At 30.9% G+C, this 13,564-nt stretch overlaps 1 protein-coding gene across 4 annotated transcripts in view; it reads left to right on the forward strand.

The window, feature by feature from the left end:
• Window positions 1-11,312, forward strand: part of LOC106469155 (ets DNA-binding protein pokkuri-like) — a 53,210-nt gene extending 41,898 nt beyond the window's left edge. For 2 of the 4 annotated variants that reach the window (XM_013929620.2, XM_022397579.1), the window contains exons 2-8: window positions 1,349-1,626; window positions 3,794-3,901; window positions 5,145-5,336; window positions 5,821-6,039; window positions 6,721-6,831; window positions 7,414-7,663; window positions 8,752-11,312. In XM_013929620.2, coding sequence (XP_013785074.1) covers window positions 1,419-1,626; window positions 3,794-3,901; window positions 5,145-5,336; window positions 5,821-6,039; window positions 6,721-6,831; window positions 7,414-7,663; window positions 8,752-8,914 — 1,251 coding nt within the window. In that variant the 5' untranslated portion in view covers window positions 1,349-1,418 and the 3' untranslated portion in view covers window positions 8,915-11,312. The remainder of the gene's footprint in view (window positions 1-1,348; window positions 1,627-3,793; window positions 3,902-5,144; window positions 5,337-5,820; window positions 6,040-6,720; window positions 6,832-7,413; window positions 7,664-8,751) is intronic. The other 2 variants (XM_022397580.1, XM_022397581.1) reach the window with 1 other exon arrangement.
• The last annotated feature ends 2,252 nt before the right edge of the window (window positions 11,313-13,564 follow it).

Below are 13,564 nucleotides of genomic sequence, written 5' to 3' on the forward strand. Positions count from 1 at the left end.
AGGTGTATACATAACATTTTAATTTATTATTTGGTGAATAGTTCAGGTAAATATCCAAAACAGAGTCAGTAACATAGCAACATCCAGGGCAGTCGATGTTCTGACAAAGATAGCATTGTTAAGCTAAAGGTAGAGAATCATGAAGTAATCTCCACTGAATATCTTAATCAATGCTGAAGAAAGTAGAACATCATGAATTAATGTCTACCAGACACCTGAATCAATGCTGAAGAAAGTAGAACATGATGAATAAATGTCTACAGACATCTGAATCAATGCTGAAGAAAGTAGAACATCATGAATTAATGTCTACCAGACATCTGAATCAATGCTGAAGAAAGTAGAACATCATGAATTAATGTCTACCAGACACCTGAATCAGTGCTGAAGAAAGTAGAACATCATGAATTAATGTCCACAGACATCTGAATCAATGCTGAAGAAGGTAGAACATCATGAATTAATGTCTACCAGACAATTAGCATTAAATTGCCCTTCAACTTGATCCAGAATTTCTAAAATCTAAAGTCGTACCTACTGATAAACTTGCTGCATTTCAGTATAAAGTAACAATAGCTAAAATTTATAAAAAATCTGGCTTACATCATATCGTTTCGTTAGGCTTACAATTAACAAAATATCTTTTACGCCCATGTGTACCAAAAGTTAACGAACATTTTTTTTCAAACACTACCTGGCTTAATGCTGAATTTAGTTTGATACATTTTACTTTATTGTTGTTTTCTTAGTATATACGCGTAGTCTCGAACCATGTGTTGGAGTACAAAATACTTGTTTAATTAAACATTCCGTAAAAATAACAACGCCTGGGCGTCAACACTACATGGATGACAAATTGTTATGTAGTTTCAGTCTATATGATGGAAAGAACAAAGCTGAAGTGCCACTAACGCGTCACAGTTTACACTTTAAACACTTAGTTACTTCCAAGAAATGTGTATGGAAAAGCCTAAATACACTGCGCTCTGACTGGAAAAATATATGTCCAAATGTTACATTTTATTTGTTTGTTTATTTATTAAGCCTCGGGGAAGTTGTTTTTAAATTTGAGTCACTGAAATGGCCTTTAATGTAGTTGTTTTCTGTTTATTTATTATTAACTATTTATATTTGTTACAAATATACAATATTATATAAAACAGAATTGTGATTTTCAACTGCGAGAGACGTATGAAAATTATTTATGGATTATGTAAAATAACACAAGTATCAAGAGATGCAAATTTATAAAGTATCTGTTCTTGTGTAATATAATACTATCAATTAAATACAACTTATTGATTTATACTTTCGTTACTATCATGTATGTATTTAACATTATTTTCAGATTTTATCATACCGAATTTTAGACCTCCACAGCTGTGGCGCCCTCTCTGAACGGTGGGAGAATTTTCCCGATGGAGGGATCGCCTGCTTCTGATGCAGCGGCGGCAGCTCTTTCAACGTATTTATCGTTACCAATTTCTTCACTCTCTGGATTACCGTACATGCCTTTCTATGCTATGCCAGTGGCGGCCTCTGGTGCTCGTCTAAACCAAGGACTAAATATAGAAGATGATAATGAACTACCTATCGATGTTCAATCACTGTTACCAGATGCACTTGGTAAGGCTTTTTTTTTTTAATGTAAGTGGGTGCGTGATATTAGAGGCAATGCACTAATTATAGTGAGTCTAAGTGAAGTTTATGAAACATAGTCAACTGTTGAAAAATTACAGATACTGGTAGTCGGACTTGTAAAATTGAAGATAACTTTACATATTAATAATTCACATAGGAAAGGTGCAAGTTCGCTGAAAAAAGTAATTAATTTAAAAACATCCCTATTCTGCAGCACCTAAAGGCGCATTTTGTTTTGTTTTTTACGTCTGCCGGCATAAGTTTACTGTACGTTTTACTTTTATTGACCTCACACTCTATCGGGGATGAAAAAATGGCGACCTTCATAATCAAATTTGAAAAGTGTAGTCAGTGTGGCATAACTTCTTAATTTTGAGTAATAATTTATGTATCATGTTTGAAATTTAAGTTGAAGATAGTTTTATGCTATAATGGTGAAAATTGAGGGCATGTATAAATGCAAATAAATAACTAACGTTGTAATATGCATACTCAGCATATACTGATGATTTAGGCTTAATGTTTGATAATCTTTTTATCGAATTCTGTTTACTAACTGCTATCTCTCTGACTTTTGCACGTTTTGTTTGACCTTCTGCGAGATCTGTGTCTATTGGGAGAGTATATGCAAAAATAAACAATCAAAACTAAAGAAACGCGTCTTATAAAACGGTCAGTTACCTTAAAAGGGCGTATGAAACTAAGAGTAAGAGAAGATCTCAAGACATTTCTGTTAATGCCTCAAATGAACAGTTGTGCACTTATTTCTTTCATAAACATTAAAAAGATATTAAACACAAAGCTTGTAAGCGTAAACTTGTTGAGGACTTTAGCTGTGACGTCTTATCATGTTTGGACTGATCTCACAAGGTATCCAGCATTATTTTGATGCTGTATTTTACAGTCGTCATGACTGATAATTGTGCTCTGTGGATTGTTCTGATCGTAGATACACAAATAAAGGTTTAAAAGATGGGTAGCTTGGAAAAATGCAGTTCAAATACAGAACTGGGCTCCAACCAAATGGACAACAGTTTGCAGCATATACTTTGTGGATGGTCTAAATAACTTGGAACCAAAACTTTTGAACTCGAGTGGAAAGAAAATCAAACATTTCAAATTTTATCTATTTAAAATAAGATAAAACTTATTTGTAAACGTTTTTTTAAAATTTGAGCTTTGGCTTTTGCAATGGGACAGTGTCAATGTACAAGATTATTCACTTAAATCTTGTATATATAAAGCAAAATCCCCATTGAGAGTAATTTATAAATATAAAGTTTTTAATGTAAGTGTGGTTCTGTTTATTCACTTTTTTTGCATTTTCACAACACTCATTGCAAAGAATTGGCTAAAAATTATGAAACCACTCATCTTCTCTATAAAATACATATACAATCTTAGCAGTAATTAAATGGATTAATTGCCATATAGATAGTATTTATCTATGTGTTATGCTTGATTCAGATATTTTGAGGAAACCCATAACCACTAAATCTGTTAATCCATGAGGAATTTGGTCTATAAATTAAATAGTTTAGCAAACTGTATAAATTTTAGAGTTAAGCAACACAGAAAACCAACTTTTTAAAAAGACTGCTTATATTTGACGTGGGGTGAATTTGAGAGAGACTTATTTTTTCATAGTATGAGATAAGAAAAATCTTTACTGTGCTTTGTTGTAAAAGGTTTTTAAATAGAAATATTCATTTTAAATAAAGGAAACAGTTAATGCATACTCTACATTTTAAAATTATGTTGAATAAAAAGTTGAAATCTTTTTGGCAATGCATTGAGAGAGATTAAAAGGTTTTTTTCAAAGAATTGTACAAAACAATTCATTAATGCTGTCTTTTTTTTCTGTTGTTTGTGTAATGAGCTCTTTTGTTTTAATACCAATTGGTATCTGTTCTCTTTGAGAACTTGGATATTTTCATTCACTTCCAAAATAGTCTACAACAGGAGAGCATAAAATAAATGAAAATTATAAGTTATGAGAAAGAGATCTGATAGTTAAAGTACCTTTGTTTTGAAGCTTGTATTGAAGAGTTGATTTGTGACATATAGGCAATTCATTACGTTTGTCAGTTTTTCTGAACTATTGTTGTTATTTACTATGATTCTAGTAACAAGTTATATTATTGCTCATCAGGTGAAGATCCTCGACAATGGAACAGAGAAGAGTTAAGCCAGTGGTTAGAGTTTATGACAGAACAACTGTCGTTACCAGGGGTGGATCCAGAAAATTTCCATATGAATGGTTAGCAGTAATTGTAAAGTAAAATACTTTTTTTTTCTTAACTCACCTTTTGTTATCGATGATGCAAAACAAATATGAAAGTTTTAACTTCAGTAAATTTTAAACTTCGTGAGTACGCATAGTAGCTTTTGAATTTTACCAAAAATTGCATAGGTTTAGTTGAAACTCGATGTTAGAAATAATTTTGGTCTACAAGGATTGTAATATACCTTAGTCCTATAATGTATAACTTTTACACATAATTGTTATGAATTTTCATTTTTAAAGTTCTCTTAGTGACAAGTAAAGTGTCCTAAGAAAGCATATAACTGTTAGAAATCTGAAGAAGACAGACCAATGTTCTGTCAAAACAAGTAGTATGTTCCCCCAAAACTAAACCACTTCATTATCCTTCTAAATTGTTGTTTGTCAATTTACTATTACTTAGAAATCTAAGTATGCTAGATAATTATCAAGAAAGGGTGACCTTGGGCTTTTCAAACATAGAGGTGGTTTGGTTTAAATTTCGTGCAAAGCTACATGATGGCTATCTGCGCTAGTCTTCCCTAATTTAGCAGTGAAAGACTAGAGGGAAGGCAGCTAGTCATCACCACCCACCACCAACAAATAGTGGGATTGGCTGTCACATTATAACACCCTCATGGTTGAAAGGGCAAGCATGTTTGTTGGGACAGGGATTCGAGCCTGCATCCCTCACATTGCGAGTCGAGCACCCTAACCACCTGGACATGTTGGGCCAACATAGAAGTGAATGAAGCCCTGTTTGATTTCATTATAATATACAATTATGATAGGTAGTCAAATATAGAATCAAATTGCTTTTTTTTTATACAAAACAACTACCTAATGTCCACTTTTACCATGAATTGTAAACCTTTACATATAGCGTCAGGAAATCGTGTTTTTTTTTTCCGAAAAGTTTTACGCATTTATTGTTACACTAAGAAATAAATGTAGTGGTTGTCCATCTAGGTAATATTTGAAACATTTGAACTATAGGCAGTAAATTTAAAGCTTTTTTTAGACAGTTCCTATTATAGGGAACTTTCATGATATTTGTTTTTTAAATAAAACCAAAACATTTTGAGGTTAAAATATGACTTATGTTTATTTATCATTAAGCATAAAACATTTAGTTCCTTGAAAATTTTAATTTGCTTAGAAACTTTTATCCCAGTTATTAAAAACGTAATTTATTTTATTGATTTTGTATGATCCTATACACATTTCTGTTTTCAATTAGGAAAAGCAGTGTGTTTATTGACAAAATCTGACTTCATAGACAGAGCCCCAGGAGCTGGAGATGTTCTGTATAATTGCTTTCAGTTACTGTTAAACAAGTTTTTAAAGACTGTTAGTCCATCTGCCAGGTGTCCCCAGTTTAATAATATCTCTACAGCTCTTCTGAGAAAACAGAATGCCAATGGCAATGCAGGTATTTTGTTATATTCACAACTTCAACTTCATTTATGTAAACACTGTAATAATAATAATGTAAATAGAAAGCTTTTTCAGTGAATATGTATCCTATTCTGACAGATAAATTTGAAAATTGTCACGAGTATAAGCTAACAAGTAATATAAGTTATAAATCGTTTGACTTGGTTGAAATATAGAAAACTGTACAAGTTCTTTATCAAAACATTTAGAAAATATCATAATTGTATCTAAATTATATGTATATAGATACCTACATTTCTATTTATACTTTTGCATTTAGTTAATTTGCGGCTATATGAATATACACAGTTAACAAAATTATGATGCTTTTAAAGTTTGAAACTCAATAATATTTGTATCTCCTTCTTAGAAGAAAGTTAACTTTTTATTAAATACTTAGGCAGGTTACAACAAATATTATAATAACATGTAACTTTATGAGATCTTTAAACATAAATGATTTTTCTAATGAAACACAGCTTCAGGTTGTTTTCAAAGTGCCAGCTCCACATCACCGTGGCCAATCATTAGTAGTGACTTTCAGAACATGGGTCATGTTGTCCACAACTCTAGTAACAACATCTCAAACTTTGTGAGTGATGTAAATAATCCTCTTGTGTTGAGTCCATCCCATGGAGGCAATTCACATAAAGAATCTGCTCAAACAATGCTTCCTAGTGCTGTTGTGTCTCAGAACGGTAAGTCTACGCAGTTAATTTATGTACTGATACAAACTAATTTATATAAAACAACCAAATTGTTCTGGATATATATATATATATCCAAAGAATCCAAATAAAAAAACTAGCTTTAATGGAGTGATAATAAATATTCTTATAACAAAGAATCTACATCTAGAATAGATACTTTAGTAGTACAGATATTTTATAAATGATATCAGTTTATATACCATTCTTTATAGCTAGGTGATTAGTGGAGTTTGAGAATTCATTAATCATTGGGCTCATCAATCAGTTACATTCAACTGATTGATTATTTTCACATGAGTTGGATGGTTTTAATAAACAAAAATAGTAATAATTAGAGACACTAATTTTCATTAGTTGATTATTTTTGTGAGTCATGATGCTACTGAATTAAGTGAACAGTAATAATCAGAAACAATAATTTTGATTAGTTGATTATTTTCATGACATTGATTGACTTAATTATCATTTTGGTTAATTGGTTATTTTACGTGACACTAATCACTGTAATTGATTATATTAGTTAATGAAGTTAATCACCCAGATCTACCTTTCTTACAAATAAACATATTTCAATCTAAGAATGTTTTTGTTAAATGTTTTGTGAAATTGAAGGCATTTGTAACAATGTAAAACTGAAAACATAAATAACAGTATTTTAATTATGAACAGGCACAGATTCAGATATGGGGACTTTAAGAACACCATCGCCTACAAAGAAGGAAACTAAAGACACAGCAGGCAACAACCATGCTGAAAAAGAACAGTCATTAGACAAAATAAGTAGGCAATTCTGTCTCAATTTGGATATGCAACTTTAGAATATGTAAATTGTTTAAAAGGATAAGTTTAAATTCAGTTTTAGATGTTATAGAAGGATGTATATTTACTGTAACTTTTTTAAATTAAAAGTAAAAAGTTTGGGCAACTTGGTTGAAGATTGTTAAGTTTTAGGAATTTGTTTATTGTAGAAAATGTCAATGAAGAATATTTTTTATAAAATAATATTTCTTATTGCTGTGCTGATTCTGATTGTAAGTAAGAATAATGTGTTGCATAAAAATAGACCACTTAACCTTCTATACAAAATAATATTTAACTTATGAATAGATCTCTTTAAAACACGTAGAAGAATAAGAAACGATACTCACTACAACTGAAATTTTTGTTTTCTATAACTCATGATATTGTTGTAAAAACAAAACAATGTGAATACATAGTTTTAAGTTGTTTTTGAGTTTTTATTCTGTGTATATTTTGTGATCCTTCATAATACTGTCAAGTGCAGTTCTTCTATTTTTTAGTATTTTGTTCTTATGTTAGAATTCAGTATTTATAATAATTCTATTAATCTTATTTTCACAGACGTGCGGCTGCTGTGGTCATTTCTTCAGGAGTTATTAAATGACCCAGAACAACGTTACCATCACTGTATAGCATGGAAAGACAAAACAAATGGAGTTTTTAAGATTGTAGATCCTCACCGTCTTGCTCGATTGTGGGGAATGCAAAAAAACCACTTGAACATGAACTTTGATAAGATGTCTCGAGCTCTTCGATACTATTACAGAGTCAAAATTCTGCAAAAAGAGCCTGGAGAGAGACACTGTTATAGGTGAGCTATGATTTTAAAGAGATACAATTGTTATGCTGTAATAAAGAAAGATTCCTTTTGTGGAGCCACATTAATGTAAAGAATAAATTTTTTTTCTATCTTATGTTTCATGTTTCACCATAAAATGAAACACTATATAAAATTATTCCACGATTGTAAATATTGGTTCCTTAGATAGTTATTGAATTATGTATTCTAACATTTTGCTATTTACATAGTTTTCTAAGCTAGAAAATATATACTACCTAGAAACATGATCATAGTTATAGATGTCACTTTTATTCATACATTTGGAAAAACCTAAATCTAAACAGATATTTTGCTTTTAAAAGCATACTCATCATGGAAAGTATTCTGAGATACTCTCTTGCTTTTTTTAGTACGTATTTTCCAACAGTCACTCACTCATTTGGAAAAAGAAGTAAGAAGCACTTCCATGAATTTTTAATTCTTTACTTATCCTTCTGCTTATGTCTCAGCTCTTCAATACCAACATGTCTTTTGTGGAATTCAGTTGCACCTGTTGATCTTTTTTTGAGAGATGATAAACATGCTACTCATGGATACATTTTGAACCAAGAAAAATGAATGTATTGTCATGTCCCACAACTTCTCACTTCCTTGTTAGACAATCTTAACTTGCTTAACAAAAGTGGTCCTGTTGGCATGGCAACAGGTAATTCTGGTATGCCCAGTGTTCTTTGTTTAAACTCAATCTTATGTAGAAATATTAAGTCACGATTGGTGCTTTAGTAGCAGTTAGTTAATCTTTTATTTCACTATGTTAAATTATTACAACTAAAGTATTTGGGTTAAGTATCCAGATTAGGGACATGGAAGTGTTACAAGAGGCAGTGTCTTACTTCACGAGCTACTACTGGTATGCCATAATAATATGGGTTGCAGGCAATTGTGACTAGAATATGGTCAGTTGGGGGTGATGGAGAGTGTTGAGGTGTCTTGCAACAAAACGCAGTATATGAGCAAATGCTATTAATGATGAGTGGGAGTGTTAGAATAATTTTAGATTGATTTATAAAAGTATAATGTTATGAGTTAAAACATTTGTCTATATTATATCTGAATAGATTTCTACGACCTGCCGGTGAACTCCGCCACTGTAAACAGAGGTCACTTCTAATCAGAGATACCACGAGTCCCACCAGTTCTCCTTCTAATTCCAACGATACAGGAACAGCACTAAATATGAGTATCAAAGAAGAATGCTCCATGCCATGTCAAGGAGAGTAACTAAAGTCCTTTTTGTAACAGTTTAGAAAACTGAGAGTAGAAATGTAATTTGTTTGTGGTGAAGTAAAAGTGCCTTTTTTCATACCATCACATGTAACTTTTGTTTCAAGAGAAGTGTTCTAAAACTGACTATTCCAGGCCAATGATATTTATTTCTGAAAAAAATTGAAGCTTGGGTCTACTGTACAGGAAGAATGATGAAAATAGATTAGTTTGTACAACTTAGGGAACGTATGTGTGTGTGTGTGGACTCTGCATTCTCTGGTTGATGATCACCAACCAGTAGATAGAGCTAGTTACTATGGTAGTTTCATTGTGTAGTTTTAATTCGATCTTCAATGGAAATAATAATCCTTTTATAGATGTTAATCTATGATATGTACGTGAAAGTAATTCAATATGTACATAGTGTATCTTAACTGTACAGCTTTTAAATAACTTCATTTAAAATATAATACATTTTAATGTTACAATGTACTTTGCTCTATATAGCAAAAGCTGGAAAAATGTCAGAATGTGAATTTTCACATTAAGGTATATCAATTTTGCAGGCTGTTTGAGTATATGGAATTCAGTGTTGAACATTTTGTAATGGTTCTTTCATTTCAGAATTTATATGTAAGTATTGTTTTCTTTTAACAAGAAAGTTATGTTAAAATTTAAAAAAAAAAGATCACCCAAAGGCTTAAGTTCTTTGTAACAGTGGGTTTCTCTTCATTGGGTGCAACAATGTAAAAGTGACATATTTACTTGTAATATAAGTTTACAAATCTGAAAGTTTATTAACAAGTTGTGTCAGATATAATTTCTATGTATGTGTATATTTTGTTTTTTTATTAAGCAGAATGTAAGTTTATGAAAAACATTAATCAAAAGGTTTGGTAGCTCAGAGTGATGATTATAAGCCAAAAAAACAGTTGTAAAGTGTGTACGTGAAATGATTATGCTGATTAACTTGTATAAAGTAAATTATAATAATTTTTTAAAAGAATATTTGAAAAATTAATACAACTGAGGTACGTCAAAAATTATTTAAAAAAAGTTAAAGAAACAAATTTGGTTTTTCTTGACCTTTTGAGTTTAATAAAATCAAAATTAGAGTTCATGCAATAAAACTTCAAATTTTTTAGATATTTAAATATGAAACTAAGTTTCACGTACAGTATCTAACAGGTTGTGATGTGAATCTAGACACCTATAATCTGTGATGACATTTCTTAAACAACTACAATCCTATTAATTGTATTAATAAGTCTTCAGAAGTTATACACAAACATAAGAAAATTGAGGACATTGAAAAGTATAATAAAACTTCAGCTTTAATTGAACATTAGGTCAGCTATGATTTGTAGAATACCAAGTATAATAGACAGTAAATAAAAAGTACGATATAAATGGTTAGAAATTATCCATTAAGTTGAACATTTTAATGCTTTTCTGTTAAACTTCAGTTGTTATAAACAAATCTTGAAAAAAAAAAAAGCGTTTTCTGGAAAATTTTTTGTTGAAAGCAGCAAAAATGTTTTTCAAACCATCTACTTTTGTTTTTATACAGTTGATAGCTATTTGTTGATAAGGGCTCTAAATGAACCCTTTTTTAAGCAATGTTGTATTACCTTATTATCTCTTTGAAATCTGGTTTTAGCACTTGCCTACAGATCATGCACAAGGACGCTTGATTTTTTTTTTTATTTACTTTGAGACTTTGATTTTCAAACCTTAGATGATAAGATTGCAAAATTACCTTTCCTACTGTATAGCATGAGACCTAATGAATAAGTTTAATCTTTTCATGGTTGTTGTTGTTGTTGCAAAAATGTTAAAAATAGTATCATCACATGATTGTTCTTTACTTTCATAATGGTTTCAAAGTGTTCTTATGTTGTGATTAGGCCAAAAATAAGTGTCGGTTTTTCACTTATATATATATATGTATGTGTTTCTACAAAAACATACAAGATTGTCATGTATTATGATTCTCTAAAGGCAGCTTGCCCTAAGATTATATCTACTGTTTCTTGTTGAATTTCATCTTTTTTACATTCTCTCATGACTTAGAAATTACAACACATTACTAGATACAACAAAATGTCTAATACTTCTCGTTTATAGCAGCTGCAAGTTGTGCACTTAACTGAGCAGCTTATTTCATGTTTTTTAATTGTTGCTTTTGTATTTGATCTTTCATTATACAATTGAATAAAAATATAAAAAGGGTTAAGAATATTAATTTTATTTAATTTTTTCTAACTTATATCACAGTTGTGATTCTCAGTTGAATCAAAATATTGTCCATTAAAAGTGAAAATTAATGATGGATTTTTAATATCTCAAACTTAATCTTTTTGATCAAGAAACTGATTTTGAATAATAATAAAAAAATGTTATTTTGATTATATATCCAACTTGCATCAATTACTTCTTTTAATCTTGGTATTAAAGACAAAATAATTGATATAAAATAAAAACTGATAATTATATGAACACAACATTAAAGGGTAATTATTACATGGATGTGAAAATTATATCTTTAGCATAAGAAATTCAGATAGTGATGTCATTACTTCTTATATCAGTTATTTTAAAAGCTTTGTATTGATTAAAATAAAAGTACGATCTTGGTGATTTAAGTCACATGAAGTACAATGCACAGTATTCAATGTTCCTTGACTCTAAAGGATGTGAGAAGTGATTTGTGCAGCTTAAAAATGGTTTCCATTTCACAGTTAATTCTATATTCAGGCTGTAGAAGCCTAGCTTACTGGTGTTTTATGTTAAGTCTTAAAGTCGTATGGTTTTCCTGACCGTTCTGCCTTTACTTCTATGTTCAGTATACAGTAAATTGGAGAAGAAAGTATTATATTGTTGAAACTTTTGTTTTACTTTTTACTGTAGAGATTTTTTTTATAAGATATTCAGTAGCATTACTTCATGATGATCTAACTTCTCCAGCCATGATATTCGTTAGAGATCATGATATTATACCTTTTTCAACATTGATTCAGATGTTTAGTAGACATTAATTCATGATGTTCCACCTTCTTCAGCATTGATTCAGGAAGGCAACACGATAGGTCTTTTCCAGTAAGGTGAAATAAAAAACGACGATTTACTCTCCCTTGGGTTTGTTTACCAATAGTAATGTGGGTCATATATTCATTCCTAATAACGGATAAAACACAAACATTACATCAGATACTTAATAGCTTGAAATAAATAGTAGAAATATCTTAATGGCTTTATACGAGTATATATTATACAATATGGTATTGTAACGTTTTCTATCGTTGGCGAGTTCTTTTTTTATTATTCGGTAAAAAATAATACAAAAGTATAGTCCACATAACGACAAAAAAAGCGATTTATTTCTTCGACTGTAAACATACATGTTATGAAAGCTACGCTCGTTGATAAGCCCAACCAACAAATAAAACTAAAAAAGTCGCATGCATGCAAGCTCTCTACTTTGTTGAATCTAAAGGGAGCCTTTTATTTAAATTTTCTATAGGTTAGTCAGGCCAATGCTGTGGAAATTAAACTGAATTCAGAATTCTGCGTATTTAAACCGGGGGTAGCACTGACACATGCTGTCGTATTTAAACCGGAAATAACCCTAACACTGTCCTCCCACGTGTAAGGCGTGTGTTCGATGTAGGTACTAAAAGATAGATCGGAAAAACAAGTAGGAGGAGGGTTCTTAATTTTTATTTAAAGCTTGTTAAATGTCAAAAAGACTGACTCGATAACTGTGAAAAGCAGCTTTGATTTTCAGGTCATCGGGTTTCTTTTATTGTGACGAAGTGGATTTTCTACTTTTCTTTTTTGTCCCACGTTTTCATGTGTCATGACAATACACATATGTGTGTGTGTAGAATTACAAGAAGTTTAGCATATATTAATGTTTACCAGAACACAAAAACATCGAATAAGTTAGTAACAGAACATAATAGTAATAGTATATTATCAAGCTAATCACACTTTCATCTTAAACACAGACTCAGCTGAGCTGTTACACTAAAGCTGTAATACAGATTCACATTTCTCGTGGTTACCAGACTAAAAATCGAATTTAAAACATCCTTTGTCGTCGTTTCATTTCTGTAACAATACATTGTTTAAAAACAGGGTGTACTTGATATGTTAAACATTACAGTATCCTAGAGAGTCATGACATTCACAGTCGATCTTTTATGTGTATACACTCCCTTTGCAAAGAAACCAGACGCACCGCATTTAATGATTATATTGATGTGATTTGTATTTGTTATGTGAGAACGTCACGTATGGGTCTCCAAACTATGCATAAAGAAGCTCACACGTAGTACTGCACTTGTTATTGTGGTTATAACTATAAATAATATACAACTCATTATTCTACCGAAACGGTTATACAGGTTAGCAGTACTGTACTGGAAAGATTCTACAGGTTAATACTTTTCTATAATAAATTTACAGGTTAGTATTGTAACTGTTCTACATGTGGGGAGAAGAGGGGGTACTGTATTGTAACAGTTATAAGTGTGGGCGACGCTGTACTGTAACTGATATACAGGTCATTACTGTATTGTAACAGTTATAAGTGTGGGCGACGCTGTACTGTAACTGATATACAGGTCATTACTGTATTGTAACAGTTATAAGTGTGGGCGA

Source organism: Limulus polyphemus, unplaced genomic scaffold (genome assembly GCF_000517525.1).
Source record: "Limulus polyphemus unplaced genomic scaffold, Limulus_polyphemus-2.1.2 Scaffold3327, whole genome shotgun sequence".
NCBI classification, from domain to species: domain Eukaryota; kingdom Metazoa; phylum Arthropoda; class Merostomata; order Xiphosura; family Limulidae; genus Limulus; species Limulus polyphemus.